At 48.3% G+C, this 18,886-nt stretch overlaps 1 protein-coding gene across 1 annotated transcript in view; it reads left to right on the top strand.

The window, feature by feature from the left end:
• ITSN1 (intersectin 1) overlaps positions 1-13,416 on the top strand; it is a 211,444-nt gene extending 198,028 nt beyond the window's left edge. Inside the window, exons 34-39 of the mRNA XM_025871885.2 lie at positions 2,395-2,607; positions 3,592-3,713; positions 4,748-4,830; positions 5,145-5,228; positions 5,976-6,149; positions 8,257-13,416. Coding sequence (XP_025727670.1) covers positions 2,395-2,607; positions 3,592-3,713; positions 4,748-4,830; positions 5,145-5,228; positions 5,976-6,149; positions 8,257-8,405 — 825 coding nt within the window. The 3' untranslated portion in view covers positions 8,406-13,416. The remainder of the gene's footprint in view (positions 1-2,394; positions 2,608-3,591; positions 3,714-4,747; positions 4,831-5,144; positions 5,229-5,975; positions 6,150-8,256) is intronic.
• Positions 13,417-18,886: the final 5,470 nt, after the last annotated feature.

Raw genomic sequence — 18,886 nt, 5'->3', positions numbered from 1 at the left:
CACAGGGTGGGGAGGAAGGGACAGTCACGGGGGGATTCAGGGAAGCATCGGAGATGGAGACAGGTGGCTGCGTGTTGAAGGATGAAGATATCTGTCCTGGAAGGCATCCAGGGGGTGGGCCTCCCAGTGGAGGGCACGTCCTGAGCCGGGCATCTGTAGAGCAGTAGATGATATGGCTTTACGGTAAGTGGAAGTAGGGGAGCAAGCTCAGAGGAGGTTAACTCGATCCTGCAGACAGCGCACCTGAACAGCTCCTGAATCCAGGCAGCAGGATGTGGCGACCTGCTCTTTGGAAAGGGGCCCTTCCCCGAGTCTCGCAGCTGCCCTCAGGCGGACCCAGAGAAGCCTGGGTCTTCTTAAAACATTAAGTATAGGGGCGCCTGGGTGGCTCAGTTGGTTAAGCGACTGCCTTCGGCTCAGGTCATGATCCTGGAGTCCCGGGATTGGTCCCCACATCAGGCCCCCTGCTCAGCAGGGAGTCTGCTTCTCCCTCCGACCCTCCCCCCTCTCATGTTCTCTCTCTCATTCTCTCTCTCTCTCTCTCAAATAAATAAATAAAATCTTAAAAAAAAAAACATTAAGTATAGGGACGCCTGGGTGGCTCAGTCGGTTAAGCGTCTGCCTTTGGCTCAGGTCATGATCCCGGGGTCCTAGGATCAAGCCCCACATTGGGCTCCCTGCTCAGCGGGGAGCCTGCTTCTCCCTCTGCCTGCCTGCAACTCCCCCTGCTTGTGCTCTCTCTCTCTCTCACAAATAAATAAAATCTTTAAAAAACAAACGAAAAACATTAAGTATAAAAAAAAGCTCTTAACCTTTGAGTTTTGTGGCTTCTGTACCCTCTTTGAGATAACTCTTTTCCTTCCTACTGATCAGTCTTACCTAGCTTTGTACACCAGCTTTCGTCTTGTCTGTGTGGTGTTCACCGTACAATCAGGGAGAGGGGGCATGCTGGCTTCTGCCTCCTGGCCCAGATCTGGACTCATCCCTGTGATTAAGTTTCAAATACATGCTGTCTTTAGCATCCTTGTCCTAAGATAGAGAAACATTCCCAATTCATTTATATTCAGTGTTAGCCTGGCCTCGTGGAGGCCCCACACTTGGAGGAGGATGAATAAATGACGTCATCGTTATGTGATCCAGGCGGCCTTCTCTGGATTCATTGTCTGTCCCCACGTGGCTTGAACTCTTTCTTGGCGAGCAACATGGATCTCCAGATTCCTGTTCAGAGTGCAAAAGGGTAAAGAATACCCTCTGAAGGCTCCCATGTGGGTGTCACCTTCAGTCTTTGGGGCTCTCTCAGAGCCCCTCACCTCCTTGTACCCAAGAGTGGAGTGGAGTGGCCACTCTTCCTTATGCCTATAGGTCTCCAGTCACAGAGGCACTGCTGATTCTTTCCCCATGATGGAGGGAGATGCGTGGCCACCAGCATCTCTTGGGGGACCCACGGTGTGAGCCCTGTCACCTCTTCACAAATACCCTCCTCAGGGAGAACTACGGGGTTCATAGCTCTGGAGAGTACTGGCCTTGAAGGCTGCTGGTGGAGCCTCCCCCTGGGGCTCTCCCTCAGTCTCTCCTCCGGCTACCAAGAAAGTGGGTCTTTATGGGATCATTTTTCTGCCTCAGTCTCCCTCTGCCCCCTCAGAAACTGCTCACATGGATGATAGAGCCCAGTGGGATGATAGAGCCGGCTTTCAGCAGCCTTTGGAGCCATCTCCAAGGCTTGGGAAGTGGCAGGAAAAGAGTGTCCCCTTCCCATTTTCAGGATGAGGGAGTTGGTTGAGGTCCCATGTGCACCATGCTGTGTCCGCTCTGCTTGGCTTTGAGGCGTCACTCAGCACCCCTGAGTCTTGCAGTCGTCCACGTGCTAGGGGCCTGGACTCTAGCCACACCTGGGAAAGTAGCGTGTGTCCTCTAGAACTGTACACAGAGTAGTTGCTGCTTTCCAGAAGCTCAAGGGACTGTGGGAGCCTGTGTGGGGTCGTCGCTGGAGCAGGTTCATGCCCCCGCTGGGAACACAGCACATACTCATCGAGGCGGCAGGAGAGGGCTCAGAACTCTCTCCCTGCTTCCCATTTCCCAATCAATAAGAGGGAGAGGGCCACCAATCACGCTGAGACACCAGTAGACCCCTAGGGAGAAGGCAGTAGGAATTATACTCAAGACTCATCTGGACACTCGGAATCCCCAGAACTGGGTCCTTGACTGACATTGACTCCTTGGCTCTGAAAGGCACTGCCTGATGTCTGCAAAGCAGTCCTTGACTTGAGCCTCAGACACAGATTCTGTGTCTCAGATTCTGACCGAGCCCGGGCTTTCAGACGCAGAAAAACAGAAATCAAAAAAAATGACCTCACCTCATCGTGTCTTCTTTGGATTTTGTTTTTCCTTTCTCAGCAACTTGTGTTCAATTCAGTGACCAATTGCTTGGGGCCGCGCAAGTTTCTGCACAGTGGGAAACTCTACAAGGCCAAGAGCAACAAGGAGCTGTATGGCTTCCTCTTCAACGACTTCCTCCTGCTGACCCAAATCATAAAGCCCTTGGGCTCTTCCGGCACCGACAAAGTCTTCAGTCCCAAATCTAACCTGCAGTATAAAATGTACAAAACTGTAAGTTTGATTCCAGATGGCAATCTCAGGGTTGACGTTTGGGGGAGTAGAAAGTTCCCAAAAGGAGTCAGTCTTAGCAGGGTTTGGGGGCTGTGGCATGGAGGAGAAGGCAAAGGGGTGAGCCAGGATTTAGGGTAACTGAAGCAATGCAGTTCCAGCATTCTCAGAAGATGAACAACATTCAACTCGATTGACGAAACATCTGTTAGCTTCCAAACGGCCGCCATGGGTCACCAGGTGAAGTCACGCTGCCCTGGGCTGGCGGGGCTCAAGGTCTAGGGTTACGGATGAGGCAGGCGTGGGAAAGCTCCAAACTAGAGCTCCAGCGTCCCGCCTTCCAAACATTCCCAGATCCACCTCCAAGCTCCTCAGGGTAGCTTGAAACATCTGTGCCCCTCACCTTGGACAACAAAAGCCAATCTAAACAGTCACTGTGTGGAAAATTTCCCTCTGCTGTTTATTTGGTCTGCTCCTATGTACATAGTTGTGTTTGTGTGTCTTCGTGTCATGGGGTGCTGTTTTCCTAAATTTGTCTGTGTGGGGGTGTTTTTACAGAAGAATTTTCTCTGAAGCAGCACTTAGCCTGATTGTGGGGAAAAGAACAAAGTACTTATGCGGATTGTCACTACCAACTTTGTAGGAAAATCTTTGGAGGGAATTGGCTGGAGGTGAAGTCAGGGAGACTGTTTGCTGATTAGGATTTGCTATGGCCAAAACAGCCTGGTCAAGTCTTCTTCTGAAGGACCTAAAAAACACTGGCAAAATGGAGGAGGCAAAAATCCCTATTTATAGTTTGTAATACATGATATTGATATTAACACAAAATCATTATTCCAGTAGAATTTACTGGAACGCACACACACATGCACACGCACAGACACACGCAGTTTAGTTTATTGGAACATTAGCTCACACACATTCATTGTTCACTGAAACACGCAGAATCCCAGTCTGGTTTTATAATGGCTATGCATTGTTTTTCAGCCTATTTTCCTAAATGAGGTTCTAGTAAAATTACCCACCGACCCTTCTGGAGATGAGCCCATCTTCCACATCTCCCATATTGACCGAGTCTACACCCTTCGAGCCGAAAGCATAAATGAAAGGTAAGACCTGCCACCTCCCGGGGCCCCGGGGCCCCACCTGCAGCGCCCAGGGCCCCACCGGGTGCTGGACGCAAGTAGGACATTTAATTAATCAGCAGGTCCCAAGATTTCTTGAGTTGCAGTACCATGACCTCTGGCTGGAGGGGGTAGGAGGGAGGTCTTAATACTTTTCTAGAGCCTCTCAAAAGTTTAACACATGGCATGAATTTTTCAAAATAAAAGGAATTGAAACTAATTTTGCTTGCGAATTTCTTTAAAAGGCATTTTCCTCATTCTTTGAGATCACCTTTCCTAAGGTTTCCCAGGTGGCAGAAGCCAATAGGAAGGTGATTTGGGGATTAATGGGAACCCCTCAAGCCCGACCCCGTCCTCAGCTGGCTTACTTGGACAGATGTCCTGGATCTCAGAGCAAGGGGGTATTTTGCTTCAATCGTGTATTCAAGACTCTGCCTTAGAGCCAAATGAAATAGATCTTTTCTGAAGGGTGAACTTGACAGAAGGCCAACAACATTCCAAAGAACATTCATGCCAAGCAAGAAAATTGGCCAAAGTTATCATGCAGATGGGTCTCTGAAAATGAAGGAGAAAGCATTATGCCAAAGTGCTTCTCCCAGAGTGTGTTTGCTTTGCTATGTAAAGAGCTTTCCTCTCTGGGAAATGGTTTTGTCCTTCCCTTGGATGGTTTAGTGAGAGAGATCCTTCTGGCCTTCTTGGGGGAGGCAAATACGGGATGCTTTTCAATAAGGGAGGAGGGAGTTGCACGCCAACATCTCCAGGACAGCATCTATCTGCCACGGGGACACCAAGGCCAAGGCAGGTCTCGAATACATCAATAAAAATGTCACTCATCCCTTCCTTATTAATGGTAGGAATAATCACTGGCACCTTTTGACACAAAACCGGACTTTCTTTCCCAGCCTTTGTTGTTAAGAGCCAAGGAACAAAGCAGGTAGGATCCTGGAGGCTGAATTCGAAGCCCCGAAAACTTTTTCCTGAGTTCTGTTTGGCACCTTTCTGTCTTTTTTCTTCCCAAGGACTGCCTGGGTGCAGAAAATCAAAGCTGCTTCAGAACTCTATATAGAGACCGAGAAAAAGAAACGGGAGAAGGCGTACCTGGGTATGCATCGCTCAGCGGCATGGCCCGTGTGTCCTGCCAAGCTGGGGCACCAAAGCTTGGGCCCAGAGTCCTTGGAACTGGAAAGATGGGCCTGGAGGGGGAGGCGGGGCCTGAGAATGGATGGAAGTCGGGGAGAGGGAGAGTGGGGTGCAGGATGAGGGTGGAGCGTAAATTCCAGGAACCAGGAAGCCAGCGTGTAAGGGGGAGACGGGGGGTGGGGTGGGGGGCAGCTTCATGAAATTGATCTGAGGCCAGCAGGGGTGGGAAAGGTGTTTCAGTGAAGGCATCTTGTGTTCTTCTTCCTGCCATCACAGTCCGCTCCCAAAGGGCAACAGGTATCGGAAGATTGATGGTGAACGTTGTTGAAGGCATTGAGCTGAAACCCTGTCGGTCACACGGTAAGGACCCCAAATTCCCTCCAGTATGGGGTAGTGGCGGAAGTCTTTTCTGTAAGCCCCCAGCCAGCTTTACGTCAAACGTGCTATTTCCATGACCCTAAATTTCCTTCCAGAATTGGTCTTCCTAATACTTGTTAAAAACCCAGAGTGGTTTTTTTTTTTTTTCTTTCTTGATTTAATCCTTCCCACCATTTTGCTTTTCAGAGAGATCTGAGTGGTTGCCATTTCACGGTGGATGTGATGCAATCTAAGCCTCTAGCAAGGAGACTGGAAAGGCCTAGTTTTAAAGTCCATTAATCTAACGATTTAAGTGTTATAAATATTTAAGTATCATAGTTTAAGTGTGTGATGCTGAATGGTGGGAGTTTTCACTCAGATTCTCCATTTTTTAAAAAAGATTTTATTTATTTATTTGAGAGAGAGAGAGGGAGAGCAAGCATATAAGCAGGGGGAGGGGCAGAGGGAGAGAGAGAGAAGCATACTCTCCACTGAGCAGGGAGCCCGACATGGGGCTTGATCCCAGGACTCTGGGATCATGCCCTGAGCTGCAGGCAGATGCTTAACCAACTGAGCCACCAGGTGCCCCTAGATTCTCCATTTTATGCCATTTATCAAATGTGGCTATGGGGGGAGGTAAAAATGAGGGGTATGGAGGGAAATTGCTGCCACCGTGGCGAGGACCCTGCCATGCCATGCCCAGGAGAGCCTGCAGCCAGGCACGAGTCCAGCAGACTCTGTCCACTCTAGGAAAGAGTAACCCGTACTGTGAGGTGACCATGGGCTCCCAGTGTCACATCACCAAGACCATTCAGGACACTCTGAATCCCAAGTGGAATTCCAACTGCCAGTTCTTCATCAAAGACCTGGAGCAGGAGGTCCTGTGCATCACCGTGTTTGAGAGGGACCAGTTCTCTCCAGATGGTGAGTAGAGAATGGCCCCCTGAGGTGTCCTTCCTCCTTCCCTGACACTCAACTTTCGTGGGTAAATTGCCTCCTATCTGGGAACTTGGTGCCCAGAATTTTTTGGCTTCCCTCCGGAGAGATGAGGTTGGCATAAGACAAGACTCAACCTCTCCTAGACAGAGGCCTTCACCAATGCTGTGGCATCTAGGGAGAAGGTGGACAAAACGTGCTTGGTCCAGAGTGGTCCAGCTGCCTTAGACAAAGACCATCATGGTCCCATGCTTCCCCAAAGCAAGCGACTACAACAAAGGCTATCCCCCAAAGTCTCAGCCCAGGCCTTGAGTTCTTGGCCAAAAGCCACGGTGATAATGGATAAGCCAGTTGAGCAAGAAGCACGTCAGCCCACAACGGGTGTGGCAAGAATCAGTCGGTGCCCTTTGGGTGATGTGTCTGGTTTAATCGAAGGGATGGAATCATGTTGGAAGCATATTCCTCCAACCAGCTTCCCGTTTCTGCTGTGAGCCTGGAAAAGCAGGGGTCTGGCCAATGATTCTGAGAAACTCTCTCTTCCTCACCCAATAAAAAATCAGACAGTACATTTAAAGATGACAGTCTCAGTTATATTCAAAGAGTATAGTTAAGTGGTAGGAGTGAGGGATTATTGCTAGTATATGATCTGTGCGAGGCTTAAATTGTTCCATGTGGCTTTTGGCTTTTAATACTTTTATATGAATTATCTCATTGTGAGTTAGGCACCTTTATTTATGGTCCGAAGACAGGCACGTAGCTGGCTAAATGTTAGAGCATTGCCCAGAACAGTCTCTCACACCTGGGCTCCTACTGCGTTTCGCTGTCAGTTTTTATTCTGACAAGTGAAGGTTTGAGACTGGATGGTTGTTATGGTTGTTTTAAATAGTGAAATATCATGACACAGTGTTTAACTCCACTAGGGTATAAATCGAAAATCCTCATGTTGTTCTTAAATCAGAGATTATTTCCACGAAATGAGCATAGGGACAAAATTAAGCCGTATCTGTCCACCAGAAAAATTCCCACATCTTATTTTTTGATTATTTTTTGAAGCTTATTTATTTATTTTTAGCGATCTCTACACCCAACATGGGGCTCGAACTCATGACCCCAAGATCAAGAGTCTCCTGCTCTTCCGACTGAGCCAGCCAGGCACCCCCAATTCCCACATTTTATTTTATTTTTTAAAGATTTTTTTAAATGTATTTATTTGAGAGAGAGAGTGGGGGGGGGAGCACAAGCAGGAGGAGCAACAGAGAGAGAGGGAGAAGCAGGCTTCCTGCCGAGCAGGGAGCCCGACACGGGGCTCGGTCCCAGGACCCTGAGATCAGGACCTGAGCCGAAGGCAGATGCTTAGCAACTGAGCCACCCAGGCGCCCCTAATTCTCACATTTTAAATGGGCCCCTGAAAGAAGGCTATTTCCTGTACAGGAGCATACATAGTATATTCCAGTAAATAATTCCTAAATGAATAAATGAAGGAATTATGGTCTGGAGGCCCATTTAACACCATCCTGTAATTGCCTAGCATTTAAAACATGTTCAAATATATTCACATCTGCTCTTCTACTGATGCTCAATATTTGATGAAAAGTGGTGTCGAGAGCGCCGAGCCTGCAGCCTCTTCTCCCACACCTCGAATTTGCTCTCTGGCTCATGCAGGGGGCATAGGAAGGAGCAGCCCTCGCTCACCGTCCCTGACTTTTCTGAAAAGGACGTGACATCATGAAGTGGCCTCCCAACCCAGGGAGATATTACTTTCCAATCTTTGTGCAGCTGACAGGACGTCTGGGGTTGCCTTCCCTCCCGGGACTCGGAGGTCCCCAGGTGCGGGAAAAGTCATAGTCTGCGTCTTTGCCTTCATTCCTCTAGACTCACCTTTGTCCCCACCCTAGTGTCCTTTCCTCTTTTTTGCCTTGTACTCCATTTAAAAATTACGCTCTGTCATTGTAGTTCATGGATTCCTGTAAACGAACCTCACTCCCTTTTGGAAGAAGCGAATTTCTCAATTTGCTGAGAAATTCCTAAGATGCCAAACACGTGCCTCGAAGTAAAGGAATTCTCTCTTTGAGCAGGGTGTTTTTTCTCCTTGCAGATTTTTTGGGTCGGACAGAGATCCGTGTGGCCGACATCAAGAAGGACCAGGGTTCCAAGGGTCCAGTTACAAAGTGTCTCCTGCTACACGAAGTTCCCACAGGAGAGATTGTGGTCCGCTTGGACCTGCAGTTGTTTGATGAGCCATAGGGAGTGGGCCCAGGGTGTGCTTGGCCGAGTTCCAGCCCGCGGCGGCAGGTGCAATCTGGAAGTGGTGTGGCTTACCTAAGACCACCGTTTTGACGTTCAGCCACGGGGCAATGGGACAGTGAAGACAGGCCCCTCAAAACTTCTAGGAATAATTCTCGACAATCCTTCCCCCACCCCCAAACAACTTCCCATTTTATGAAACAAAACTGTGTCTTCCTTTGTCCTCACTGCTGGTATCATCATGGCTTCTAGGGGCTTTGAAATCCCAGAGCCCCCAGCTAGGTTCAGTTGGGAGTCTGGTCCATCCCTGGGCCTGAGGCGTGGGTCTGGTTACTGTAAACTAGATTTATAAATGCAATGTCTTCTGTATTTTTGGAGAACTCATGTAACACTCCTATTTCTTATCTCCACCAGTCCCCAAATAGGCCCCTTGATCTATAATGCCTAGTCCTTCGTGTGTTTAGAAATAATTATGAAGGTCCTGCCACTGCTCCAGAATCTCATTTCCCCACTGGGACCTTGTTTGAAATGCTGCCCTGGACATGATCACTCAGGGAGATGGATGGTCTCCTGATCAGCCAGTGCGCTAGCTCTTTGAAGAGCTGGTCCATGGAAGATTCTAGCAGGTACATTGTTAGAGCCATTCCAGTCCCCTCCACGTCTTTTATTGATAGAAGCCAGTGAAAACTATCACTAGCTACTATCAGGTGATTCAGTTTTGATTTCCAGTATGCTTGGAAGATGGCTAAGGAAGCTTGTTATCTACAAAGTTAGATTCTGCTGGATTAGATCATCACAGGTCACCTGAAAGGCTACTTTACAATGTCAGCGAGTCCTGGTTGCCAGCCCAGTTGGAAAATTCTCTTTGGCTTGGAGGTCCTGTGATTTTTTTCCTAACAGGAGTAATTGCTGGTGACCAGCTCTGAGCCTCTTTTCGCTTAAATGTGCTGGGTCCTGAATGTCATGGGAAATTCTAGCAGCTCTCTTTGCTCTGTTCCCAAGAAAGACGTCCCCAGGACGTGAAAAAGAAAACTGACCGTCTGGAAGTGGGGTGGAAAGAGGTGAAGGAACTCCATTATGTGGTGGGGAAAAGGCTCTAGGAACATCCAAGCCTCACAAATCAGGGGAGGAAGACCTAAGACCCTCTCCCAACCTCTTCCACACACAAACCAACCCCTCAGTAATGGAAATACATGTGCTTGTTGCCAGAGTCCAGAGTCTATGACCATGTGCCAAGCTGTTTGGTTTGAGTTCTTTGATTTTTTTTCCCCCCTTCAACGCCAGGAGATAGGCTGGTTAACTGGATAATAACTTGATTTGCTAATGAAAAGTGTGGATCGTATTTTGTTTGCATGTGAATGTCCTCCTAATCCCAGTTTGTCGTGGTCGTGAAATGTTCTTTGCATGTTCTCTTGGTACTGGAGTCTAGCTTTCCTGTGTTAGACGGTGTTCTCTTTGACTGTAGGTCCTTAGAATTTAACTAGGGTTGTAGAAGTGCTTTATAAAGGGTAGCATCAACATAGTGGCCGAGCCCCCACTTTGCTGGGAACCGAATGCGTAGTGTCATAATTTCCCATAGGAGCCCTGTCATATTTCAAGCGATTTTGAAAAGTGTGTGTGTTAGAAAGGGCAACAAAGTTTACATTTCATACTTTTAAGAAACACTTTATTATTTATTTATTGAAGTTAGAGTAGAATTTTGTATCAAGAACAACAGACAAGTATTTTTTAAAACAGATACACCCTTCAGTTAGAAACTTTCAACTGAACACTGTTACAGACCCAGTTTAACTTCAGGCATGCGTTTGTTTACCACTCCCCAGAAGAAAATATAGTTAGAATACTTTAAGTTTATATTTTCTGACATTGTTAAGAAACTGTGTGAAATTAAATCTATAAATAGACATAACAACTCACGCTTTCCTCTTTCTATAACCAATCCAGTTTGTTCAGTGTATTTATGAAAAACATGTTCTACGGTAGAGACAAAATGTATGTGATGGGTAAATGGGGTAGTATTGGATCACCATTCCAATCCCTTTCCTTCTGGGAGGGGGACCTTTTCTTCATTGGCTTTCTTCATGTGTCATGCTGGTCATCACTATTTACGCAGGTAGGATGTGACGTGCACAGTGACAAGCATCTTGTAACCCTTTCAGGTCTGCGAGGTCACCCGCTCCCAGCGTCCCATGATCAGAATTCATGTAGCAGGAGAAAGCAGCGTGTGTCTTTTTCCCAAGTGACTATTGAGCATCCCTGAGATGTTCTTCCAGGGTAGTAGTTCTGGCTTGTGGTCTAATGTGCCCTGCGACCGAGCCTGCATATGGATGAGTTAATCTGGCCCTCAGATCCAGCTGTGACTCAGGAGTCATGTTGGGGGGACAGAGACATGTAGCCAAGCACCTGGGATCTCCTTGACCTCTATTCTTCCACTTCTGCCTTTTTGGCCGCCTGGGCTACCTTTCAAAGAGATGAAACGTCTCTTTCCAGTAAGCAATCTGTTTCCCAGCTCTGTGCTTCTAAATGCAGGGTGTCTATAGGCCACAGTATCCTGGCATCCTGTTCCCAGCCCTACAGACATCCCTGCAAGCTTCCTTCTCTGAGCTGCACTGACCTCCAGCCCAGCAAGGGGCTTTTCTGCTCACAGCCTGTGTGCCAGGAGCCCTCGGACTGGGGCCTTTTGTAGGCTAGCTCTCCTGAAGGGACAGACCATATCCAGTCCCTCCAGGGCAGGGTGTCTCTGGCTGATACTGTGTCGTCTGGCAGATAGGCAGGCAATAGCATCTCCTGGACCCAGGTCTGCTGTAACCAGGAGAGCCTGGAGGGTGCTGTCCATTCAGACCCTAGGCTTGCCTGACTCTGGAAGGGGGACTCTTCTAGGTGAGGGTCACTGGGGATGCCTGAGAAACTGGGGCCAGGGGATGAGGTGCTGGAGCTGCCAGGGAAGGGTGATTGCAGGTCTGACGTCCAAGACCAGGCAGGTGGGCTGTCTCTCCGGGACCTGGCTGGTGCAATCATAAGCCACTGACCATACAGAGTGGGAGTGTTCTAGAATCCAGTGGGGTTGGAGAACAAGGGAGGAATGGATGAGGTGCTTCCGGTTTTATTCGAAAGGGTGGAGATTTGGGAGTATATTTTAGAGCTTGCCACTACTTTGTAGAAGGAGAAAAAGCCTTCTCTCTCTCTCTACTCCAAATAGCTTTTTTGAGTTGGGTGGACTTTTTGATTCCTAAGAAGAAAATTGTTTTTGCGTGTAACAACTTGAAGAATTTCCACTGGAAACAGCTAGTAGGTTTTTAAATTTTATTTCACGTGCTTTCTTTCCTTTTATTTTATTTTGACTGCCTTCTTTTTTTGAGGTTGGAGATGAACCTTCCTGCAGACCGGAGCACTTGGAAATGGACACCGGCATACTTTAGAGGTAGCGGGGTCATTTCCAACTTGAGGTGAATGTGAGGTTGGCAGAGGGTCTGCTTACTCCAGATGGACCTGCTCTCTAATTTAGAGGCTCCTGTGCTGGAAGGTGAGGTGAGGAAAACAAAGGATCCTGGATGTTCCTTCTTTGCTTTCTGGCATAGGAACCTGAGTTCCTACCAAGGAAAAGCGTAGCTGGCAGCATCAGAAACCAGTGACGTGGTGAAGCCCTCAGACGCTGTGTCGGAGCTGCCCTATGAGGTATTTGGTCAAAGTCACACCTCCTTCTGTTCCTACCCTGAGGTGCTGACATGCCCCTTCCTGCCGGGAATGGCCCAGGTCAGCAGCCAAGACTCTCCTGGCAGTGCCCTGAGCCGTGTTTGGTGGGGGCCGCTTCATATCTTGTAAATCAAGTTGGCGTGTTGATTGTACTTGGAAAACAGCCGTTTATTTGAGCGAGAGGAAAGGAAAGTTCTAGAACTCCCCTTTCCTCACCTTGCCTGGTGTCAGATCCAGGATGTGTTTGTAGGTCATCCAGCTTGATTAAGGTACATCACCTGACATGTGTAGGAGCCAGAATCTATTCCTGATAAGCATGGAAATCTTACTCCACGGCAAGGCTAGAAACGTCTATCAGCTCTCTCTCTCGAGAGCATTAAAACCCAGATGCCACCATCTGGGTTGGGAAGTCTTATCTCTGGGTTGTGATCTCTTAGTATGAGTCAGTAATGCTAATAGCATGCTGTTCTGATTCAGGGGGTCTCCATCCTGCTCCAGGCCACTGTCTTAGGGACTGGGAGGTGGATGGGAGGGGCCTGCCTCTGTGGTTTTGGTAGCCTAGTTGTGGATCTGATTTTACGTTATTTAACACCCAATGCTTGTAAAAATTCATCTCCACCTCTAAATAATTATATCAGTGGCAGGCAGATCAGTTCCTCCGTGAAGAGGAACCCTCATTGCTCTGGCCTTGGGGATCTAGATAACACGCACATAATAGAGTGATTTTTTTTGGACACTATATGTGATTGTCGTATTTCAGGGTAAATTTGCCCCTACTGTATGTCAGGGATTTTGTGAGTTGTTTTTAATAGGATTCTGTTCTACTTTCTATACCAGCTTCTATTGTTACTATCATCTGAATTGTGTGACTATTTTAGTATTGAAAGCCCACCAAGTAAAACTGTGCTCAGAAGTGGGCTCATTTGGTCATCCTTGAAAAAAAAAATGGAGGATTTCTCTGATATTTCCTGAGAACTAACCAGTAACCAGGGTTTCTTTTTATGCAGTGGAAGGAATAGAGATTTTTTCTTCTAGGGACACTGGTTTTGTACTTTTATCATTTAAAAAAAATAACATTCCCGTGTGGCTGTTTCTAAAACCCCGTTCCTCTGCATTTCTCCTCTTATGCTCAAATAGCTTACTTCCTCCTGTTTTTCTGTCTAAAAAGAAGGGGGTCCCTCGGGCAGAGGGTGATCGGGGACCCAGAGAAAGGGGGGGCGGTGGCTTGGCAGCGTCCGGTGGAGGAGCCCGCGGCTGCCCTTCTTCCCACTGTCGCCGCCAGGGGGCGATCTCCCTGCTGGAAACCTGAGGGTCCCCGGGGGCGGATCCCGGGGTGCTGGCTCCCCCTACTGCGGCTTCTCGAGCAAATCCCGGGGCCAGCTGGAGGATGGTGAGACTGGAGGCGGGAGAGGGCCGGACGTTGGCGGCAGGCGTGGGCCGGGAACTCAGCGCTCCCGGGGTACCTAGTGACCCTTTGCGGCTGTCTGCTGCTGGGGCTGGGGCTGGGGCTGGCCCGGGGGGCGGAGGGGGTCTTTGGCCTTCCCACCGTTCCTGCATCTGCTTTGTGAAAGCCCCTCCCTGAGATTCAGCCTCCCCGGGGGTCTTGGGTGTAAGTTGGAAGTGTCCCCCACTGTCCACCCCCCCCAGGAGGCGCCCTCTCCCACTAGGGTTCTAGAAGTCAGGTCTTCTCTACTGGGACTTCCCAAATTTCAGATGCAGAGAACTGGTGGGGGACACAGAAGCTAATTGTGTGGGGGGTGTGGGAGGTGTGTGTGAGCGGATGAGTGTGTGTGGTGTGAGTGTGTATGTATATGGTGTGTATGAGAGTGTGAGTGTGGTGTGTGCGAATGTGGTATATGTGTGGCAGTGTGTGTGGTGTTGAGTATGGGGTGTGTGTGGTCTGTGGTGTGTGTGGTATGTGTGTGAGGAGAGTATGAGCGTGAGTGTGTGACAGTATCTGTGGTGTGTGTGTGTGTGGTGTGTGACAATGTGTGGTGTGTGTGTGTGAGAGTGTGTGTGTGGTCTGGGAGAGGAAAGTATGAGTGTGAGTGTGACTGTGTGGTGTGTGTGTAAACGTGTATGGTGTGTATGTGAGAGGGTGTGTGTGGTTTGCTGAGTGTGTGTTTAAGAGTGTGTGGTGTGTGAGAGTATGAGTGTGTGGTGTGTGAGTGTGTGTGTAGTCTGGTGTGTGAGACTGTGTGGTGCATGTGGTATGTGTGTGTGGTGTGCACCTGAGTGTGTGTGCACGTGCTATGTGTGTGTTTGTGTGTCACCAGGAGAAATGAAGATACGTGGATTGCACAAGGAGACAGATGGGTCTGACTCTCCCATTGTTGCTCTCAGGCCCCACTACGAAATGAAAACTCGAGGCCCCTTGTTGAAAATTATTGAGAATTGGGAGGCGGTGACAGCAGAGAATTAAGCTCAGCCTGGGCCCTTCTAAGGCCATGGCCCTGTGTGACCGCGCGGCTCCTACGCCCAGGAGGCTGGTCCTGGGCCCGCCGGGCTTTTCCGGTGGTGCTTGCGGCAGGTGGGGCTTCGTCGTCTGTCTTTGGTAAGCCCCCTGGCAGGCTGTGGGGAGCTGGGCTGCGGTACTTTGTAAAATGTCTGCTTTTATTTCACAGAAGCCCAAATGGTCTAGACTAATCAGAGGGTACAAGCCCCGAGCCCCTAGGCAACAGCTGTGCCCCAGGGCCAGAGAGGGAGTCACCTGCCAATCTCTTCGCCCCGCCGCGAGGGTGTGCTGCAAAGTGTCCAGAGGCCTTTGAGCCTTTAACCCATTAATTAGAAATAAAACCCTTCCTTTTGATCATCAGTTGGCCACTGAGGACTTTTCTCCCCTTTCTTGGTAGGACAGAGAGGCTTTTTGAGCCTCTGACTTCAAGGGACCATCCAGGTGACAGGGAGGCTGGGGGACGGGCTCATGTCCCTTCCCCGGGGTCTGGACGCTCCTTCGTCCAAGGCCACTCGCTGGAGAGAGAGTTGCGGGGTCCGCACGCAGCTGCGAGGCAGGGCTTCCCAGCTGGGCTCTCCCTGTAGGATGGCATGGATGGCCTTGCAGCCGGGCAAGGTCAGGAAAGAGGAAAAAACCCACTGTGGGAGTAGCCTCCAGGTGTAGAAGCTCCTGGAGGCACATGATCTTGGAAATGATCCTCCTTCCGGGCGCTGGCTGTCGCTTTCTTTCACAAAGCAGCTTCTTGTTTCCTTTTCTTGCACTGGGCTGGACGCTCCAAAACCTTTGCAGTTCTGCTGGCTCTTGGCAAATCAGTCTCATGTCTAGACACACAGAGCAATAATCCTTTCTGTTCCCCAGTTCCATCTGGGATTATAAAGCTTGCTAAGTAAAAAGGTTGACAGAAAGTTGCACAGACGTTGCAAATTCATCTTTGTGGACGTGACTGCCTCACTTTGAATGAAATGGCAAATTAGAGCTTTGTTTCTCCGTGTAATGCAATCTTCTACACTACTGAAAGCTCAGAAAATATTTTCTGCAGGCGTTTAATTAACATCGTGCTGGCATTATTTTTCACGAACGAATATTTTGATGGGCATTTTATAAATCAGCATCCTTCAAATGTCATCTGCTAAATAGTCACTGTGTCGGAAAGCAGATATTCTGGCAAGATCTTTGGTAATGATATTTACTTTTACACATGTGTTTAAAACACACATTGCCAATAGCCCAAGTGTCTTTGAACTGTGAAGCCAACTTCAGATGATGTCAGCTGAAACCCAGCTAGCTGAAGTCTATACCCTCCCAGCCCCCTTCTTCCTAACTTGGTAACCCTGTGTAGATAGGGAAGTTGGCAATCATGTAGTTCATGTTGTATCGCCTTAGCTACATTAGCTTTGTACCCTCCCATCTATAGGTGGTCAACATATGTGTAAATACATGTATATAGATGAGAAATGTACAACAACAACAAAAAATGTCCTGTGTATGATAATCAGCTCTTGGCATCTGGTTTTCTGCATTTGATACAGTTTCCAGCTAAGAAAAATGCAGAATTCCACTACATAACCTGAAAAAGCTATGCTCTTCAAAAGGTTTGTCTTGAAATCTCTGCTGTGTGTTTATGGGAATGTCCCTGACTAAATGTATATATGGTATGCAAGAGGCTATGCTGGTCAATGTTGCATAAACTAACACAGATTCTGTAGTCGAAATATTTAACTTGTTATTGTAAAATGTGATTTGTCATTGAGAGATTATTTTTCTGTATGTATATGAGAGTATTTTAGGAATCTAATTTAAGTGCATAGAACTATAGAAAAAAAAATTTAAAAACCAGGAGTAGAAAATGCTTAATCAGATTACTTGGGCCCAGCCCAACTAAATTTCTTATATTCAAAAGAAAATCCGAGTTGCGTATGTTAGAAATTCAAAGAAGTAATTTTTTTGGGGGGGGGCAGAGAATATGATTAATGGAAGTGAAATGGGTGGTGTGAAAAAATGACAAGTATCCTGTAGCTATGACCTCAGCTGGGACCTTGGTTTGAATAGGTCACATTCTGGAGGGTGGTTGTGTTGGAAGGACAAGAGGTTTGAGAGCCTGTTTCCCATCAGATCCATGTGCCACAGAAGCTTCCAGAAGTTCTGGCAGATTGGTCAGGAATTCCAGACTGAACCAAACACCCTTCTAGAGATTTCAGAACATAAAGGGAGGTGCCCTGCCCCTGACTTCCAGATCAGCCTCTACAGCTCTCTTTCTGGATAGATTCGGCATATTCCTTTGGTGGTCGCGTTTTTAACGAAATTTCCTGGAGCATCTTCACCATCCCCACCCATCGCGTAGCTGGCGGGGGGTGGGGCGGGTTTTGAAGAGCGAAGTGTGGAGTGTCTGGGTTAAGCTGTTTCTGGGCACACAACACAGGCAGTGCCAAGCAGCCTCCTCAGATGCCCTCATGGAGATCCCAGGGATGAGAGGCCTTCCTCCTCTTCTCCTTCCCAGAAAAGGGTGAGAAGTCCAGGCTGCTTCTAGGGGACAGACTGGCCAGCAGGAATGTCCCTGCAGGCTCCCTGTGGAGAGATGGAATACACAGTCCCATGAAACTCAACGTCTAAGCCCTCAGCTGAGAGATGCATTCGGGAGTCATTTCAGGAGGTGGCAAGTCGGGGGTCGGCCTCTCCTGACAGACCAGAAGTGACGCAGTGGAGAAAATAGCCTGTTTCTGGGACGACGGGGGCCCTGCGTCTGGGTCCTTGCCAGGGAGAGCGTAGGGCCGATGGCTTGCGGGGGATTTGCGGGGAGTGTGAGCCTTGGGTTTTCAGCATGTCTTTCAACAGTTAGCTGTGTGCTTCTTGATGCTGCTAACCAACAGTTGGAGTCCCTTTTTGATAAGCCTGAGATTGGGGAACACTGGAGTCCACGTGATTTCCTGGACTTCAGGGGGCGGGAATTTGTGATTTCTGGAAGCTTCCTGGAATCTGTTGAGTCATACAAGGAACCTGCAAATCACCTTGAGGAACTTTGGGGATGTAACTGACTCTGTTCCCACAGATGGAGCCATTCAGAGATCTTGTTCAAGCTCGGCCTGGGGAGACCATCCCAGGCCAGCCAGCAGAACCAGACGAGCTCTAGTCCATCCGCCCAGCACAGGTGCTGACCTTTCTCAGCACCGTCCCCTCTTGGCTGGGGCAACAATAGGGCTGTGAGTGGGAACGAGTCATCCAGTCAGCTGCTTCTTGGGCCCTAGTTGTCTTGAAAATTTGGGGGACAGGAAAAGCCAGAGCATGAGGGTCCTGCCCAGCAGTGCTTACAAGCCACTCCGGTTAGCCTTTACCTGTTTGGAAAAGAATGTATCAGTCGGACACGAGTCCCTTGTGTTTCTAGTCACAAGTGGGTCACAGTGCTGGTGGCATATTCCTCTCCTCACAACCCTTCCCCGGTGGGGGGCGGGAGTGGGGGTGAGACCAGGCCACCCCCCCACCACCCAGCCATGGATGTCCTGTTGACTGTAATATACTTCTGTTGCCAAATAATGGTACTGCTTAATTTTCCATGGAAGGGAGACTATATTGTCTGATATGTAATGTCCATGGAGTTCTAAACATTAGACTCTATTATAAACTGTAGAATTATGTATCTGTCTAAGGTTTGATGAAGCAGGGCCAAAACTTGAGGTTGCTTTTTCGTTTGTTTGTTTAAAAGAAGATGAGGTTAGTTCTGCTGTTTGAGTGTTCCTTTGGCACCCTATTATGTATGAAATGTTTTAAATTTTACTGATTCAGACTATGGTAACTGATTTTTTCTTTTTTCTTAAACTAGTAGCGACATCAATAGATTGCTATTCCTGTGTATCTTGAACCTAAAAAAGAACAATCTCTTCAAAACAGCTCTGTGTTCATTTTGACCTGGATGGTTTAAATTCACATGGTTCATGAATAAAATGAGAAAGCCAACCCTGTCACGGTGGATTATTTTGGGTTCTTTCTGCCCACCTCCCTTCTGAGCAGACAGGAAGCAGATAGCTCTGTAAATGGCTTCTCTTCCTGCACTTCCTTCTCCCACAGGTAAGGTTGTAGTCGTGGAAGGAAAACTATGCAAAACCAAACCAAACCAACAACCCTTCCCATGCTTTCTTCAGACAGATGTTAGTACCAACTAGAACTTGATTTCCCAGTACTGACTACTTCTGAGAGTTTGAGAAGTCTGTGAGGTGTAGGGGAAGAAACACAAGGGGTGCTGACAGGGGAACATAAAGCTAAGATTGTCTTACAAAGACATTCAGAGTATTACTTTGGCTTTCCGAGAAGTTTCCTACACAAACAACGCTGTGTTCAGAAC

The sequence above is a fragment of the Callorhinus ursinus genome, unplaced genomic scaffold, assembly GCF_003265705.2.
Source record: "Callorhinus ursinus isolate GAN/ISIS: 27379988/994484 unplaced genomic scaffold, GSC_fseal_2.0 scaffold1, whole genome shotgun sequence".
Lineage (NCBI taxonomy): Eukaryota > Metazoa > Chordata > Mammalia > Carnivora > Otariidae > Callorhinus > Callorhinus ursinus.
The sequence above is the reverse complement of the archived record's forward strand: the minus strand, read 5'-3'. Positions and strand labels throughout refer to the sequence as shown.